The sequence below is a fragment of the Danio rerio genome, chromosome 15, assembly GCF_052040795.2.
Source record: "Danio rerio strain M-AB ecotype USA chromosome 15, GRCz13ab, whole genome shotgun sequence".
Taxonomy (NCBI): domain Eukaryota; kingdom Metazoa; phylum Chordata; class Actinopteri; order Cypriniformes; family Danionidae; genus Danio; species Danio rerio.
The window spans coordinates 25,120,564-25,139,714 of record NC_141035.1 but is presented as its reverse complement, the minus strand read 5'-3'; the positions used below and the strand labels follow the sequence as shown (position 1 = coordinate 25,139,714).

The following is a 19,151-nucleotide window of genomic DNA, read 5'->3' as shown; positions in this document are numbered from 1 at the left end:
TCAAAAAGCTTGGTCCACAAACAAAAGCGAAACCTATGCTTATTGGTTGTGATATAGCGAGTTTGAACCAATCTGGGCATGGAGGAGGGACAATGCATCAATGTATCATGTCTGATTTGTCCGGAGACACAGTGACGAGCGTTTCTTTGTCAAATCAGTGTTGTCAAATGTTGATGACGTAACCGCACTGATTCCGGAGCCTCTGAAAGTCTGCGAATGTTATGTGATACAGCACTGGAAAGCTGAGATTCTCTTCTTTATGCCAATCTTTGAATTGTATGAATCGGATCAGCGGATCAAAAGTTATTAAACATTTAAGAGCAATACTTATTTTTAGCCGCGGGCGACTGTCTCGGTCTTTAAGGGTTAAAACCGTTGATATGCAATTGTTCATGGTATGATAATCGTGCACGTTCAAATCGTGGTAAACCGTCATACCGTTATATTGTTACAACCCTAGTATCAAGCCATCAAAGCAAAACATGGCTGCAAAAGCAATTACTAACAAGAGGCAATCACAAAGTGACACAAAAGTAGCAGAGCTTTTAATATGCCACAGTCCAATGCTTTCCGTTATTCATTCGTGATCACATAGGGGAAGTAGCAGCACAGTTTTATTATACTAAATACATGTTAGAGTTCTGTTCTGTATGGTGTTTATCTGTCAAAACAAACCAGAAATTGAGGGTGTATGACATCATTAGCATGGTGACAACTCACTCGTTAAAAAAATGACCACCTCACTGTCCAAAGTCACGCACTATAGGTAAATTGAAAAAACTAAATAGGCAAATGTGTGCAAATGAGCGTGTATGGGTAGTTCCCAGCACTGGGTTGCAGCTGGAAGGCCATGCGGTGTGTAAAACATATGCTGGAATAGTTTGCAGTTCATTCGCCTCTGAAATAGACACCAAGCCAATGGAAAATTAATCAATTAATTAATTAAAAGATTAATTAATTAATCTTTGAAACAGCATCTTTAAAGCTTTGATCCAAATTATGTTGTTCTGGTGACTGTTGCATTAAATTCAAATGAGATTCTGCTCTTTTCAAAAAACGGCGGAGCAACAAACACCTGTGCATCAGCATAGCAGCAGATTCAAAACAGTATTAATGTTATTCCTGTGAAAAACTGAAAATGTCAAAAGAGGTGTCCTTAGATGGGAGTCTATGGAAACTACAGTATTAACTTGTAGATCCTAAAACTCCACATGTATAAACCTCTGAGTCGCTGACATTATCTTCAACAGGTGAAAACTCGAAATGGTGGACAGCTGCTTCTCACTTAGGGCTGTTTATGCTAATAAGGGAGAGATTGTCATTAATTGGGAGGGCTTTCCCCGTTTAATGACACTTACAAGGAAAAAATATCAATAAAAGTGTTGTTTTTATCAAGTGTGATTATAAATAAATATAATTCATTCATTTATTTATACCATTACCATGTTTATATTTGCACACTTACCAATATTTTAAACCCTTTATAAAAAGCTATTTTTGCATAAAAATAGGCCCCCTCTTTATTCAAGCATCTGCCCAGAAGTTCTAAATAAAAAGTTACATGAAAAAAAAATTTTTTTGAGAATATGTTTAAAAAAGAACAAAAGCAGTAGTTATTTCCATGTGGTGAAAAAATGAACTCACTCACCAACTGCAACACAGCACTAACAAACAACTGACTGAATTTGCAGAAAAGGTATTTTATCGAGATGTATATTTCGTTATGAGATGACTTGTATCATGATAATGAGATTTTGTTTTACCCAAGTATGCAAAATAGTTCAATCCTGCTTTTGAAACTTCATTAAATGGAATGAAAGGCAGACAACAAAACCAAGCAAACCTGTCCCTCATAGTTACCTTCAAATTCTCATGTTTCAATCTCTGCAACACTGAAAGCTCATCTGTCATCGTGGAGATGACCAGACAGACAAGCAGTCTGCTGTTCCGCAGTGACGTCAGTGGCACAGACCTGTGAGAGCTGCTCAACAGCCCAGTCTGCCATTAGAAAACACTCTCTGAATGACATTTTTCCACCAACAGGAGTGAATAGTGTGCTGAACAAACAGTGGTTATTGATACTTTTATTGAATTTTCCCATGACTTGTTTTCCGGTAATCACTTGTTATGAAAAATAATGAATACACGATCAATACAAAATGACAGAATGATGAACTTTTCACTAGAATTGTAATATGTAATGCTGTAAACTAGTTATGAGATTTGTAGTTATGAAATGATCGAAGGAAATGCAATACAATAGAATGGATTTCTCCTCTTATCTACATTAAATTATTGACCTTGCCACTAACTGTGAACGCTTTAGGCTTATTGTTTGGGCATTTGGCTTACGAAATGAGATTAGAGACAGTTCGGACCACATTTGAGATAAGAATTGCATAACATGCTGTCAGCATCAACATGACAGAATTACCCACACAAAACCAAACATAAGCATGTTATTGGGTGATGGAAAATCCAAGACATCAGCACAGCCTACAAGCTTAAGATAACAATGGCATACTAATACGAATAGGCAGCATGTACAGTACATATATAAAGTATTACTAGTCTGTCTGTGTAGTGTACAAGCATGCCAAACATAATTAATAATTTAAACATAATTTACAGCATTGATCGGAATATATTTTGACCTTAAGAAAATCTTAACTATAGTAAATTTTCTCTTATTTTAAAAAAATCTTTCAATTTTTTTCCAGTAAATTACTGTTCATTAAAAAACTATTAATTGAGATTCAGTTTCTTTTACAAAAAGAGCATGCAAAAAAAAGCAGTTTAAAAAAAACACGGTTGATTATTTGAAATACTGCATTAAAACAATTGAAGAAATTCACACACAAAAAAAAGCGAATGTATACCCACACATTTTCTTAAATTTTAATACACTTTAATTGAAATTCGAAATAAAGGCTTTGTAACAAACTCAAATAAATAAAAAAGAAAAGATCTATTAAATTAACCATTAAAAACTACTAACATGTGAAGGTGAATCAAAGTTCACCAAACGTACCGCTGTTTTGTTAAGTGTAAACAAAGATACAGGGACACTAGAGCGTTTTAAAGCCATGAAGAACAGTCGAATCATCCGCAGATTGCTCTTATGTCAGCTCATAAACGGACCAGCTGATCTTCGAGGCTTTAAAACGCTCCATTGTTCCTGTATCTGTAGTGACACGTTAAGAAGCAGTGAGTTCGGTGAACTGATGACCTTCACGACCAATCAGGGGTGCATGTTCCAAAACAATCGTTAGCCAACTAAGATCGCAAATTCCGTCGTTACAAACATAGTTTGATGATTTGCCGTTTCCCAAATCTGTCGTTCCAACGAACATTCTCAAGCTGTGTCGCAAACAGCATTGCAAACTTAAGCACTCGCAACTACAGCTCTGGAGATGTAGTTTGAAACATAGTTCCTGGCTGTTCTATTGCCACTTATCCCCCCTATGCCCTATTCATTTAGAACATTCCAGTGTTTCCTCTAGGATTTTTTTCCAACTGTGGCGTCAGACTCTGTTGGCCATTACACATATCTACCACTACATGTGGCGTTTTTCATTGACAAATGTCATGGGCGCAGTATTAAGTCGCATTCATGTAATAGCCTACGAGCATGTCAATCTTTGCTTAAGTGCCGATTTCCTCTGTTCGTGCACAAAACTTCTTGCACGCCCTCAAGTATACGCTGCTCAAGTGCAGATTTTCTTACGCGCCCTTAAATAAACGATATATAAAAGATTCTGAAGATGATTCTGATTCTAATAATGATAATCGTCTCGTTTTACCAGTAAAACGTTGGTCTAATAGGTTTGTCAAATGGCAAGCATAAGTCTCAAACATAATAGTTCAACTTTAGAATTATGAATAGTTGTATTCTAATGTCATCACTTTACTGTGAATTAACAACCACCATTCCAACCACAATCCACCATTCCAAGTCTATACAAAATTTAGCATTTTAACCAACAGTAGACTTACACATAGGCCAAATATTATTGCTGTATTACTATATGTTTGAGAAATAACAATAATAATAACCTACTCATATTAACCTTTATTTTTTTATCTACAGAGTCATGAGAAAATCATGTTTTAAGCATATTAAATCGTGATTCTCATTTTAGCCAGAATCATGCAGCCTTAATGTCCAAATGTGAAGTATGCACAAAACATCAAGCAAAAACAACCAAGAGGAACTAATGTCCCAGTGAAAACTTCCCCATAATGCAACTGGAGCTGTCAATTTCAAAGAGTTGCCAGAGGAATACAGGTACCAAGAACATGGCTCATCATGCTTGTACTTGTGATCAGCAAACACTGAAAATTATTCAAGCTAGCATAATTTACAAGTAAAAACTAAAAAAATTCCCAACGCAGTACATTCTGTATGTCCATGACTATATTTGGACTACACCTAAGAAAAATCCAAAGAAATGAACGTAACTGCATCCAAATTCTCATTGAGTGGCAAATAGAAACAAACTTCTCAAAATTAGAGCAAAATAAAGCACAAAACAGACTGCAAAAACAAATAAAACGCAAGACCAAGTACAATCATGCGCTCACATTTCTCCATTCAGAGATTTCCAAAGGCTGAGATATAGGTGTCTGCCCAAGTACATTGTAGGATCAGAACAAAAGCAAGTTTGTCCACATAGCATAAACATAAATCATACATACCTGTCACTGACTGTAGACCGTGTGTCGCTCATTGGGCTTTTGTGTTTAGCTTTTATTAGTCCAATATCCTATAGTCATTTTCAGATGCATCAGAAGCATCGGTTTCTGATGTTGAATGAGACTGTTGCATCCGTATTCTGCTGTGCTGACCAGGAGGTTCACTAATAAAAAAATTTAAAAAGCAGAACATTTATTATAAAATTTTCCCCTGCAGTTCACAAAAACAGCAATTAAATCCTGACTGTTTTGAAGAAACTCATACTAAAAACTGTCGAAACTGAATGTGCAGATGACATTACAAATTAAACAACATGAAAGGGTTTGAATAGCTTTGAATACGTAAAAAGCAAAATTAGCACAACTATATCTAATTTAAAAGAAAAACAGTAGTTGACCTTTGTGCTGTGCAAAAGAGTACGGAAATAGACATCTAAACATATTTTAAAAACTGAGTTTCTGAAGTTTTTATTTAAAACCAAGACCTTGTTAAGAACAAAAGAACTTAAGGGAAGTCAACACAATGTATACACATGTACATTACATATACATACACACACACTCAAAACATTCTTAGATTAATGTAAATGCAAAAACAGCATGAAAAAAGTAACTTGTATTTAAAAAAAGGTTAAAGTCAATGACAATATTTCACCTTGTTTTAACCAAAAATCATTATTTTACTTTAGATTTGTTTAAAAGGAAACTTCATGTCCACATTTTGCATTTCAAGTTTACAATGTACTAGAAAACAGAACAAAAAATGAAGAAAAAAACATTATTTTTGCAGTGTATGCATCTTCAGGGTTTCTGCAGGTATCTTTAAGTTAAATTTAAGACTTTTTCAGACCCTTGTAAGACCATCATGAATTAAATTTTACACTTATACAGGGCTAAAAACTAAAGATTTTTTGTAATGGCCCAGTTACTTCAGTAAATTATAATTTTATTCATTAATGGAAGATCATATAAAGGGATGTGTTGCTTTAGTTTTCTTTCCCTGCTTAGGGAATTTAATTAGGTGAATTTGATGTAAACATTTCTAACAGCCGTTGTGTGTGTGTGTGTATATATATATATATATATATATATATATATATATATATATATATATATATATATATATATATAGTTTTGAGATGGATTATTGATGATTGAGTAGCTTTACTTGGACAGGGAAATTATGACTTGTTTAACGTGATTTAAGACCTACAACTAAATATTTAAGTGTATTTAAGACTTTTTAGGTATAAAATGTTGATGAAATTTAAGACATTTTAAGACTTTTGAAGACCCCTCAAACACCCTGATCCCTGAGTGAGATTGACAATTAAATGAAAAATAAAGACACAAGTTGCAGAAATCAGGACCTTTATGTCAAATTATGACTTTTCAAATCTGCAGAAACCCTGAAAACCATTAAATGAGAAGTAAAGTGTCCTGATGTAAATCAACGAATATGTGGTTCCTCCAGCAGTGGTGCTGTTTACCAATAAATGAACCTACTGTTTATAACAACAACATTACTAACCATAATTGTAAATTAACTGTAGTTTAAACTTATAAAACACACTAAACGTATCCCGTACACACAAAAACGAATCATCCACAGGAGTTTAACGACACGGCAAATCAAAATACGCGCATACATCAGCTCTATAATTTACCCAAAATAACTCTAAAAATTGGTCATTTTCCGCTATGTCGTGCAACTGAAAATGTACCTTCATGTTCAGCAGCAGCTCCCCGGTGAAGCCCAGACACTTTTTCCTTGTTAAAGTTACACTCCTTTAGCAATTAAAGCACTTTTGAGCGTCCTAATGCTGAATGTGTATTTCCACAGCCAACAAGGCAGCAGCAGCAGATGATACCCGCACCGCAAACCAGACTGCAGACTCAAGGCCTTTGCTATGCTAAAGCTAACAGCAGCCTAACATCGTCAACTCCAAAAATGAGACGCGATATTTTTCCAACAATAACAATAAACACCCTTATGCATCCACACCAAGCCCACAGTCATCCAGACAGGGTGAAAATGCATGCGCTCATACACGTGTCACCCCGCGGAGAGTTTCCATGGAGCGGCGACGAAGTCTGCATCAAAATAAACAAAACCGCTCAGTAAAGTTCGCATAGGTCTCTCCGAACGCGTTAACGGGTTATATCTAGTTCGTACGAAAGCGATGATCCACATTAAAATCCGTATGGAGGTTGTAGGTTCAGCTCCATCAAACTGGGGAAAGTTGAGAGTACCGGAGAGTGCTGCCGTGTCTCCCGCGGGGCTCTGTCTCAAAACCTACTGAACTTCCTGCACGGACAGCATTTCCGACTCCGCAGAGTACACTCGCGCTCTCTGTGCTCATCCGAATGGCAGTGTCACACAATGCTGTCTAGTTAGACACGTTTAGTCATTTTTGAGTAACTGTAAATGTTTTTGGTTTATACTAAAGTGCATGATGGGGATTCAAAGTTGCTTCCTCACAAAGATTCACCCCAACTTCTGAAACATGTTATGACAGAGCTTTTGATAACTATTTAATTAGGCTGTAGATTGCGGCGGGCGTAGCTGCTTTCGGAATTTTGTTCATAAAATATTTGCATAATTTGAATGGAACGTTTGTGTATGTAGTCATTAGACAAGGCGTTCACTGTTCGCTTGTTTTCCGTGGTATTTTCAAGTCGTACATTTTCATAATTCCAAATGGTCAATTGTCTTTAATTATTCCACTGGAAAACGTGAGCCACTCACTGTTGCAATTGAACAAACTTCATACCTAAGGGTGCGAATGTGTTTTGCAACTGTTGATTTAGTTTGCCACATGGTGGACGTTTACAAAACTGCAACGCTTACTAATGGGTTTGACTTTTTGATACTGATAAAAAAAAACGTCTACATGAAGCCTTTACAAATTTCCAAATAAATGTCTTAATTCTCATTTAAAAAAAAGAGATATTTGTTCATTTTTGGAAAGTCAAACTCCAGATGACAATATTTTTACTAGTTTTGTCTTCTGTTAAGGGGGTGACTTTTTTATAAAAAGATTTTACGTAATTTATTTATTTATTAATTTTCCTTCGGCTTAGTGTCTGTATTCATCAGGGGTCACCACAGCGGAATGAACCGCCAACTTTTCCAGCATATGTTTCCCACAGCGGATGCCCTTACAGCTGCAACCCAGTACTGGGAAAGATACTTTATTTATAATATGAAAATGTATATTTTAATTAAAATTATATTGAAGTCTATTACATACTGATATAGTATATATGTTTCATCCTCATTCAGCAAAACATTTTAAAATGAAAATATAGGCTACCGTTACCTATTGTTATATCTGGAACAAATGAGTACACAAAAATATACTATATTGTAAATTATTATAAACTTTTTAGTCACAAAAAGAAAATGTTTTGAAGGACAGTGGTAAAATATAAATATTTAAATTCTGTAAATTATGTTAAAATGTGTGTGTGTTTGTGTGTAATGTATTATATATTAAAAATACACACACACACACACACACACACACACACACACACACACACACACGTTGGTTTTTGTGAAAAGTGGGGGCATTACATAGGTTTCCATTCATTTTATACTGTCCAAACCGTATATTGTATTGCCCTCACCCCACCCCATCCCTAAACCCAACCATCACAGGAGACTGTGTGCAGCTTAACTCTCTGATTAAACTCATTCTGTAGGATTTATAAGCATTTTGAGAAACGAATGTCCTCATATTGCACCTCCTTTTTGTAATACCTGTGTCATACCCATGTCATTATACAGATTTGTGTCCTGATATGTCACAAAAACATGTGTACACACACACACACACAATGTTGTAACATGAAAAAAAACATGTAAAGATGTATTACTTTTATTTTATTCTAATGCTTAGAAAATCTCTTGAACACATAAATGATACATTTACACACACCATTGTAACATAGTTATGTTTAATCTGAGGTGTGACAACGCCCTATAACACTTCAATCTAATTTATGAAATGTATGACAATGTTTACAGATTTTATCAACTGGTGTGGTCAATTCACCATGACAGATGGACAGTTTGTAAGTCATCACCCAATTTCCCTTTTTAAAAATAGTTAAAATCTCCAAACACATAAAGATTTCTGGGTTTACTTTTTCACACAAAAATCATTCAGTAATCCTCCAGAAACATTTAGTAGTGTTTGATAATCCTTACTGCATATTGCACATACTTAAAGTTTAAAGGGGTCCCATTATGCTGCTTTTTAGAAAAATGTCAAATAAATCTCTGATGACCCTGGAGTGGGTGAATGAAGTTTCAGCTCAAAATACTCTGCAGATAAAGTTTTATAGTTCTATGAAGTTGCCACTTTTGGGGATCGATTCAAAACATGCCGTTTTGGGGGGTGTGGCTTTAAATTCTTATGAGATTGTGCTCCCGGGCCTTCTTATAAGAAGAATGTCAGTGCTACTTCTGAGGCCTTGTCCACACAAACAAGGGTATTTTCAAAGCTGCACTTTTTCTTTGTGGTGCACTGTTGTCCACACGAAAACGCATTGTCAGGTGACTATTATGTACAGTTGCCTTGAACCGGGCCAAAGCATGCTTGTCGCCCCTCCTGTCTCCCCCGACGGCCCACACTCGCATTACATTTGGCCTCGGCAAGCTTACATCATTGATGCTGCGCTGGTCAGTAGCCGCTCTCGCTCACAGTGGAGATTTCTCTAGTTATATCGTTTAAGTCATTTGATATGCAGTGATACGCAGTCAAATAGCCAAACAGATCAGCGACTTTTGACGCTCATAAACAATCTGGTTTGTTGAAGGCACAGCTGTCGTGCAGTAAGGGGTTTGCGTCTTTAATAATCTACGGCAGTTTGCATTCACTGAACAGTAAGAATGATTAATAATTCCACATTTTTCAAAAATCCAGGTACAGTGTGTTGTGTGGATGTTAAGGAGTTTTCGCCTCATGACGTCAGCATGCACGCTGTTTTCTACTTCTAGATTGGCCAAAATGGCTGGGCTCACACCAAACAGAAGACGTGAATGAGGCAAATTCTGCACAAAGCAAACGTATCACGCATTCTGCATTGTTTAACCAGAGAATGGTAATCTACCTCATTTCTCCAGTTTGCATTAGACATTTCTCAATATGCGTTCTTCAGCATTTTTGCGTCCTTGTGTAACGTTATCATCAACTGCTCAAGTTTAGTTCCAGAACTAAGGGCTGCAAGAACCGAGGACGCGTGAAAGTTTCTGGATGTGTTCTATCGGGGATGCATCGATGCAGACTTTGCTCATAAAGTCCCAGAAGTCATTGCGGCTGTATAAAGGAGGTGGGAAGGGCAGCATTTTTATTGTTAAAGTTCAGAGATATAACTTAATTATCTCAGGAGTTTGCCTAAATGAGATGGTGAAAGTAAACATTACCATGAAAATCTTGGCAAAGGCATAAACACATTAAGGGTGTTTATTTGCTGAAATGCATTTTAAAATATTTTATTTGTATTGTGGAATATATAAGTTCCTTTTTTTGTGCATGTTGTATATATATTGAAAAGCATAAAAACAATAAATTGTTGTGTGAATGCTGTTATGTTTAAATAATTGTCTATTAAAAACGTGTGAAGGTCATGTGACCATCAGTAAGAACACAGCATCTCATTTCTCACAGGACGCACTCTGTTCTTGCAGACTTCAGAATTTGTTCTTCCAAGGTGACCTAGCAAGAACGCGGCTCCGTTCTTGGAATTGAGAAACAGCTATTGACTTGAACGCAATTTACCCACAAAATATACTTAATTCTCCATTTAGTGTAAACTCCAGTATAAAAGTGTCACTATCGCCACCTGTTGGCATGCCCATCACTTTTTTGCGTTTTCATGTGGACAGAGATTTTTTTTAAAAACGAAAGCAGGGAAATCTTCATTCATAAAAACATCCATTTATGTGTGGACATGGCCCACTCAGGGCTGAGTTTATGCTAACAGGGAAAAGATCGTAACTAATTGACAGGATTTTCCACCAATGATATAAACAGTCAACGTGTTTCTTATAAAGTGTGATGAAATAAGTATGGATTGATTTTTACCATTAGAAGTTGGCTATATCCTCACAAGGTAGATGTTTAAAACCCATTTATAATAAATCTTTGCATAATAGGTCCCCTTTAATAAAAAAAGCAAAAATGTAAAGGCAACGTTACTAATTAAAATTTATCACAAGTACTGTTCCTAAATACAAAAAATATCAAATATATCCAGTACTTAAAACACTTCAATCCTTATGAGTACAAACACAGTATATGAAATTAGATTTGATTGTAAGAATATCGTGTTAAACCGTAACTTCAAATCATAAAAAAGACACATCAGAGCTGTGTGTTTATCACCAACCAGAAATGAACATTAATGGCTGATATCCTTTTCAAAAAAATATGTAAACATCTATTAGCTGTAGAGCGTTATTAGCTGGTTCACTAACTCTCATTCTTCTCTCCAGTGTTCAAAACAAAAGGCTCATATCTGAGAGATGCATTTCAATCTCTCTTCACGTTCAGCCCATTGACCTCTGCCATCATCTTGTGCCGATTCATCCAGACCTGATATTTACGATATGTAAAGCGTACAATATCAGCCATGAACACCCAGGATAGCGCATACATGGCCACTCCGCCACACTTAATAATGAACTTAGGCCTCGGAGAGATCAGCTCACAGTACAACATGGCACCGCCGACGAAAATGCGCATGAACACAAAGAGTGCTACGAACAGGATGTCTACCACATCTCCGAGGATAGAATCGTATCGGCCAGAGTGTTTTAAAAACCAGCGCGTCTGGAGCAGGGGGTTGGTGATCTCGCTGCCGAATAGAACGGCGCAAGACTCGATGCCTGACTCCTCCAGCCACAGGGTGAGCAGGATACCCAGAATGCTCATGGTGTGGTGGGCAAGCATCACCAGGCCCTCTGTGCGGAAGTAAACACACCAGGCCATGTCAAAGATGAAGTAGCCCAGACTGACCACCAAAGCGCTGATCTGCAGAGGGGTGTTTTTGGTACCTGTAAAGGAAAAGCATACAGTCAAAAATGAGAAATAAGACCGCTAATGAAACAGTTTTATTTTAGGGGTGTGCAATATTGTGATGATAATATAATTTGTGTTTTACCAAAGATATATGTATTGCTGACAGCGTGTCAAGCAATTATAAAAAAGGGAACATTGGCACTATTTCAAATCATTTTAGAGGTCTCCAGAAGTAAGTCAATATTAAATGACTTGCATGTTAGACCAGTGGTGTCCAACACTTGGTACTGGAGGGCTGGTGTACTGCAGATTTTAATGGAAAGAGTTACAGACAAAATCACTTTAGAAGTGTTGCACATTTTTGAGGAACACACGGTTATGTCAGAATCACTGTATGACTGTGTTCTTAAACAAAACAGTTGAGTGAATACTTCAATGACCCCTTCATAAAGTGACTTGACATGATTCTCTAAGCAGGGCTTGACAATAGTGCTGAGTTCATACCAGATGAGGAAAAAACATCAAGCACGAGTGATTTACATGTTAAGTCAATGCAAACGCGCGAATAGACATCCTACGGCGCGATACGCGCGAATTGAGCATTTTGCGCGTTTGATGCACTTAACGCACGAATCGCTCGAGTTCAAAGATCTGAACTTAAATGGACATTTGCGCTGTGTTAACCAATCAAGAGCTTGCTCTTGTGGGGGCATGATTGTGAAGTACAGCCTGTTGTAGCTGTCCCGGTGGAAATCCTCCAGCGGACACCGGCAACAGTTCATCAAACTGGGCTCAGCTCAGTCAGAAGCACCGCTGAAAGCCTCCATCATCCAGGTTATGTTTCTGGAGGAGTTTATGAGCTCACAGAGCTGAATGCACCTCTGAAAGGATCTAGTGGACTCAGACACAGCCCTAAATGTATCGACGCTGTTTTTCAGCCTTCATAAAGCACATAAACACTGGTATTTATTTTCATATAATTCATGTTAGCCATTTAGCAATAAAGCTAGAGGCTCCAGGCAAACAGCAGCCCTGCCCATCACGCAAATCCACGTCTTTTCTGAAGTGAATTTTACACGTGAATGAAGCGAGTAAACTCAAATGTTCTTGCGGCTATTTATGTGCGAATAGCGCGATTTAGCCACGCATTCCACGTTTGGTGTGAAGACAGCATAAGGACTAGAGTGCAAGATGCTAGAATTTTTAATTTGGCTGCGACTTGTCAATTGCGTGCAAATAGGGTGCTTTCACATCTAGATGTTTGTTTCAAAGCGGTCTCATTTTCTCAGTTAATGCGGTTCATTTGGCATATGTGAATCCTGCAATCGTGCTCAGATCTGCACCAAAACAATTGGTCGAATGAGGTGGTCTTGGCTTGATTGAAACAAACTCTGGAGCAGACTGATTGTAGTGACAAAGCAAAACAATCCAATGAATTGACAAACCAGACTATATCACAGTGTATTATGGTTGTGTAATAGTCATATACGGCTATATGAAGAGAGAAATATGAGTAGGGTGGGGTGGCATTCCTACCGGTAAATATGCATTTCATGTCGAATACGAAAGTGAAAGCATGCTGAAATTTTACCGAGAGCAGTTTATCGGTAAGAAAAATTGACAAATTACCATCTGATAATTTTTCCATATTTTTATCTTAAATAATAAAATAATTTTATTGGGCCTATTGTTTTGTTTGAAACCTCGAAAGAAGGATCAACTTTGGTCTGCTTCATGATTTGACTGCAGTCTCGCTTAATCTGTTATTTCTCTCTAAAATGTAAGCCTATAATGCATAATTCTAGCCAACTTTTTTTTAAAAGATTGATTAATTTAATAGATAGACTTTTACAAAACTTGTAAAAAAAATAAAGTGTATGTATACAATTATGTTTGGCTTTTGACACATTATTTAAAATATGTGGCTAAAATAAGGTATTCTCTAGAAAAAATCCTTAGCGTTGAACCCTGTCTATGAATCAACCATTTAAATAATTTGATTGGATGAATGATTAGTTCCTACATCAATATATGCCTACCTGCTAGACATGTATCTTCTCACTCGACTCAAAACTCACGATATTAATCTCTTGACATGATTTTACCATGATTTTTCTAATAAAATTAGTTTGATAAAATTCTTGACATGATTCTTTCTCGATTTTGTCAAACAACATGAGTTCAGTTACAGTGGTAAGTTACATTTGTAACATTGCAAATATTGTGATTGCAAAAAAGTAAACAAGTCAAATATCAGCATGACTGCAATAGTAATATTGACAATTGTAATAACAGAATTACAACTACAACAGTTCAATAAGGTTATATTAAGTGACAGTGATGATATGGTACATGTAGTTCCAGATTTCATTATTAATATGCATAAACTATACTGAACTTTTATACTATATTGAATTTATTTTTGTAACAGTTGCAATGTAGGTTTTTATTTAAATGTGGTACCTACTTAGAATATAATGACACAGCAGGTTACTTTATGATTTAATTTAATGTATACTATTAAATTTAAAATGATTACAGAATAAAATCTACTTAAACATTAATGACATACAGTAGTATTACTTATGCCATCATAATTGCAGTTTCAATACAATAATTCCATCTCTGAGCAGTATAATGCTTCAATAAACTTATAGTTCATGCAAAAAGGATTTTATTTATGAATTATTTACTCGCACTCAAGCGGTTCTAAAATTTCACGCATTTCTATCTTCTGCTCAACACAAAGCAAGATATTCTGAAGAATGCTGTAAACGAGCAGCCACTGACTTCATTTTTAGAAAAAAAAAAAAAAAACACGATGGAAATCAATAGCTGCTGCTTTGCAACATTGTTCAAAATCTCTTCTTTTGTGTTTAACAGAAGAATGAAACTCAAACTGGCTTGCAATAAGTAGAGGACGAGTAAATAATGAAAGAACTTTTATTTTTGGGTGAACTATCCCTTTGAACAGCAAGAATATATCGCACACTCCATTACACACATTAACAGTTGATGTATCTTGCCTGGGTAGGTGAAAGGCCACGGTCCATCGATGTACCCAATGTAAGCAGTTATACAGACTGCAAGGATGCCATGGAATAGTGTAACAAGCCGACAGTTCCATTCATAGCCACAAGAGCCATTAGTGTAGCACAGCAAAGCATAAAGAGCAATCCAGCCGGCTAAACACACTCCGACTCCCAGCACCAGCGGCGACATCTTTATTCTGTGGAGCTAATCAAACACAATGAGCTGTCAAATTCAGAAAAACGCTTTAGCATCTTAAATTACATGCATGCATGAGATGAGTACTTACTGTAAGCACCACAAAGCTGTTTAAAAATGCCACTTCCTTAGATTCTGATGTGGAATAAGTGCTCAAGTAAAGAGTCTGTGTCTGAAGGGGTAACAGTGGATTTCACATCACGAGTTGAGAAATACTAAAGTCTGGATGGGTGTATGGGTGTGTCAAAACTAGACCAAAAGTTACTGTGGCAACCTTATCTGTGGCCCTTTATCTGAATGTTGTGCGAACCTCGTATGTAAAGTACTAGAACTGTGTCAATATTAGGCTATTTTATCAAATCTAAATATGTGTCGGGATGCTGATATGTAACGCAGGTTTTGGGAAGTTAGAACAGTTTTTTTTCTTAACAAAATAATAAATAATAAAAAAAAAATAAATAAATAATTTAAATAATAAAAAATAAAAATCAACAAATAAATAAAAGGCAAATACATTTAAATGCAATAAAAAATATTTATTAAATAAAAATGCTAAATTATGAAGTGTAAATAAAATATTTTATTAGTAGGGCTGGGCGATTTGGCCTGAAATCAAAATCTCGATTAATTGAGCATTTTAAACTCGATTACTATTAATGAACGATTCTTTCTTTAATTTAATTACAATTTTTTGCCCTCATCGTGCCACCAACACTCGTCAACACTACCAAGCAGACCAATCACAGTGCTTTGCATCATCACAACGTGTAGTTACATTTTTTGAGAGGTTAGTGTCGGCATCAGTCACAGCGAGGGGTATGCGACCGCGTAAAGGCTGTGCCAGACCATATGCTGTGCTTGACGCTGAAGTGTAAAACAGAGCGGGGTCACCTGTCTCCACACGCAACAGGGAAAGTAATTGAAAAAATTGACCTGAAAAATTTGATCGATCATTGGTTCTAAATGACGATTTCAATTACTTTCCGATTAATCGCCCAGCCCTAATTAATAGCTTTATTTAATCAAATACTTAATCAAAACATAATGTGACCACCTGTAGATATACATTTTAAGGCAAATTTTTTAAGGTATACATGATAATTAAGATTAAAATCAAATTATAAAACCATTTAAAGTATATATTTCTGCTTTGTTTGAATTCTGTCTGTTTTTTTTCTTTTGGTTGTTTGTTTTTTTATTTATGAAATGATCTGTACATTTAGCCAAAGATTTTCTTCCTTTTAATTTAATTTTTTTGTTCTTTAAATGTCTTCCTCAAAAGCACTATAAAGAATAGTTAAGATAATATTAACTAATAACATCACAGTTAAATAAAAATAGGTATGTTTATTGCAATGTAAGATTGAATGTTAAATTAATGGGTAGAGTTTTTTCGTAAAGTGTGCCTAAGCTATAGAATGGTCTACCCATCAGCATCAGGAATGCCACTTCCCTAGACTGGTTTAAAAAAACTTCTCAAGACTCACCTTTTTACTGTTGCTTTCAATTTAGGTTGATATTTTTGTCAATTTAATCATTCAATTTTATTGTTCATATTTAATTGTCTTATTGTGGTGTTTTTACAGTTTTTTTATTGTTCTGCTTTGTTACTGTTTGCCTTGTCGCGCTTTGGGTCTGACAAAAGCACACTATAAATAAAATGTATGATTAGTATTATTGCTGTTATTATTATTATTATTAATAATAATAATTATACGAAGAAGAAGAAGAAGAAGAATTACACATTTGAATGTGAATAAAATATTAGTGAAAAATATTGTCCTCTAAAAGTCATTGATAGAATTATTTAGAAACAAGGAATTATTCACTTTTTGATATTTTATCCCATGTTAATGTTATGGTCAGGTTATAATACATGTTTGATTAAAGTAAATGAATATTTAAGTGTAAAATAAATTGATTAATATAAAATGAACTAAAAAATTGTAAATAAGAAATAACAGAATATTTTCATTTTCCTACTTTTATGGGGTTATTATTAAAGCTCATAAAACAGCTGATTACAAATGTAAAATAAATTGATTTATAAATAAACTAAGTGAAATACGAGTAAACTTGAATAAAAGTGTAAATCCAAATATTTTACTTTTAAAACAATCAGTACAATCATTTAGAAACTGTAACTGATAAGTTCCATACTTTTATAATATTTTCACAGAACTTAAACATTTCAAAGTTATTTAAACAGTTGTGTTTAGCACACAAATGTAAAATGAATTAAATATTTATTAAAAAAAATTAAATTAGCCATTAATGTAAAGCATTGTTATTACACAGTATTAATGTTACACAAAGTATTATTGTTAAGCAAAATATTCAATAATAGAATCGTTTGGTGACTGTTTTCTAAAGCTCTAATTTATATTTTCGTTATCATAATATAATTCACAAACAGACACGTTCAAAATAAAAAAGATTTAACGTTAAACCAAAGACATAAAATTAAATAAAAGTAACTTGCCATATAATTAAATATCACTTCTGGGCTTAGTTTAACGCTCAAAACAGATCCTGGCTCTTAAGCTAATCATCAGGGCTGTGGTTTATCTAAAGTTAATGCCACGCTTCATTAAATTAACACGAGCTAGTTAAACGCGTAGCCACGAAATGAAACCTATTCTTAGAAAAAGTAAAGACGCTCTACACACACCTCTTCAAGCTGCAGGCATGTTCAGTGGCAGGCCGGGGAGAAAGTAAGTGCTGCTCGGCGTGGATGCTGGATGTTCCTCCGCCTGAGCATCACGTCCAGAGGAGCAGCAGCCGAGAAGACACGAAGCCTTCGGGGATCTCAGCGCTCTGCTCCGGCATCGTCTTGGAGATGGTACGCAAATCACCACACAAACAAAAGCCACATTTCAGTCAGTCTCTCAGCGTCTGGACAACACACAAAACAGGGAGGCAGAGGAGGAGGAGGACAACAAAGAGGAAGACGCTTCACTCTACAGTAGGGCGACCTCTGCTGGTGCGGTCCAACAAACCCACGCAATTAAAGGGATAGTTCAACCAAAAACTGAACACCCCAAAAATAAAATCTTTTATAATCTAGTCATTATTTACTTGTTTTAAATCATAGGTCTCAATTTCAATTCCCGAAGGGCCGCAGCTCTGCAAAGTTTTGCGCCAACCCTAATCAAACAGCTGTCTAGTAGTCTTGAACACCTTGGTTAGTTGGATCAGCTGTTTGATTAGGGTTAGAGCAACACTGTGCAAAGCTGCGGCCATCCAGGAATTGAGTTTGAAATCTATGATTAAATACTTGACTATCAAAAGAAGACATTTTGAAGAAAAAAATAATTCTGAAAAGTTGTAACCATTGACTTCCATAATGTATTTCGTTTTTAAAACCTTTTCATTTAATGTTCCACGCTGGTGGAATGATCTTCCCATTACCATGCAGACACACAAAATCATTCAAACAACAACTAAAACCCATCTGAGATCACCTGAACCCATGTGAATAAAACCAGAACCCCTCTTTTTCTTCCCCACCTCACCACACGCCAACACTTAAATATAATCAATTCCATGTGTGCCTCACATAGGTTAGTGGGCTTAACAAACCACCTGTTGAAAACGCACTCTTTACAATCATTCAAAAAATAAATAAAATAAATAAAACTTGTGCCTTTATGAAATGTGCTTCACACAGTTGAGTGGGCTTGACAAACCACTTGTAGAAACACAAACACTCCTGTAAAACAACAACTTCACCCTCCTTAGCACTTCTGAGCACAAATGGTTCCTTTGTGTAATTAACAATTCTTTTGTGTTTTGCCTCTTGCTGTTGAATTGCTGAAAAGTGTCTGCTAAATGTACCAGTCAATGGTAACAGGGTTGTTTAAAATATCTTCTTTTGTGTTCAACAAAAGAAATTCATATAGGTAACCAACTGAGGGAGTATAGAGTTCATTTGTGTTTTTGGGTGAACCGTGTCTGCTGGTTTTATTTTTACAACGTGCCTCATCATACCACATTTCCATCGTTTGTTTATAATAACAGTGATTGTACAAAGGTGTTTTAGAGGTAACTATGGCTACTTCGAGATTAGTATCCGCTTTTGACGCGCGTCGTTTCATTTCCCAAAAACAAAACAATTCACAAAAAAGGTAAGTATTATACATGACATTTAATAACCAAAAATAAAAATTTTCCATAAGTTACATAGCAACTGAAAGT

At 35.7% G+C, this 19,151-nt stretch overlaps 2 protein-coding genes across 6 annotated transcripts in view; both read right to left on the bottom strand.

Annotated features, from left to right (window-relative positions):
• The window catches only part of arhgef12a (Rho guanine nucleotide exchange factor 12a), a 91,123-nt gene extending 84,130 nt beyond the window's left edge, over window positions 1-6,993 (bottom strand). For all 4 annotated transcript variants that reach the window (XM_087284128.1, XM_087284129.1, XM_087284130.1 and 1 more), the window contains exons 1-2: window positions 6,420-6,993; window positions 4,699-4,859 (exon numbers count right to left, since the gene is read on the bottom strand). In XM_087284128.1, coding sequence (XP_087140254.1) covers window positions 4,699-4,730 — 32 coding nt within the window. In that variant the 5' untranslated portion in view covers window positions 4,731-4,859; window positions 6,420-6,993. The remainder of the gene's footprint in view (window positions 1-4,698; window positions 4,860-6,419) is intronic.
• Window positions 6,994-8,563: 1,570 nt separating this feature from the next.
• Window positions 8,564-17,855, bottom strand: tlcd5a (TLC domain containing 5a). Of its 2 annotated transcripts, none has more exons than XM_087283139.1 (3): window positions 15,046-15,389; window positions 14,753-14,963; window positions 8,564-11,761 (listed from the first exon to the last, which is right to left on the bottom strand). In XM_087283139.1, exons 2-3 carry the CDS (start codon window positions 14,946-14,948, stop codon window positions 11,238-11,240), a joined length of 720 nt encoding a protein of 239 aa, XP_087139265.1. In that variant the 5' UTR covers window positions 14,949-14,963; window positions 15,046-15,389; the 3' UTR covers window positions 8,564-11,237. The 2 variants fall into 2 exon arrangements, with proteins under 2 accessions (XP_087139265.1, NP_001258553.1); NM_001271624.1 differs by lacking the exon at window positions 15,046-15,389 and adding an exon at window positions 17,626-17,855 and having other exon boundaries at window positions 8,569-11,761.
• Between the last annotated feature and the right edge of the window lie 1,296 nt (window positions 17,856-19,151).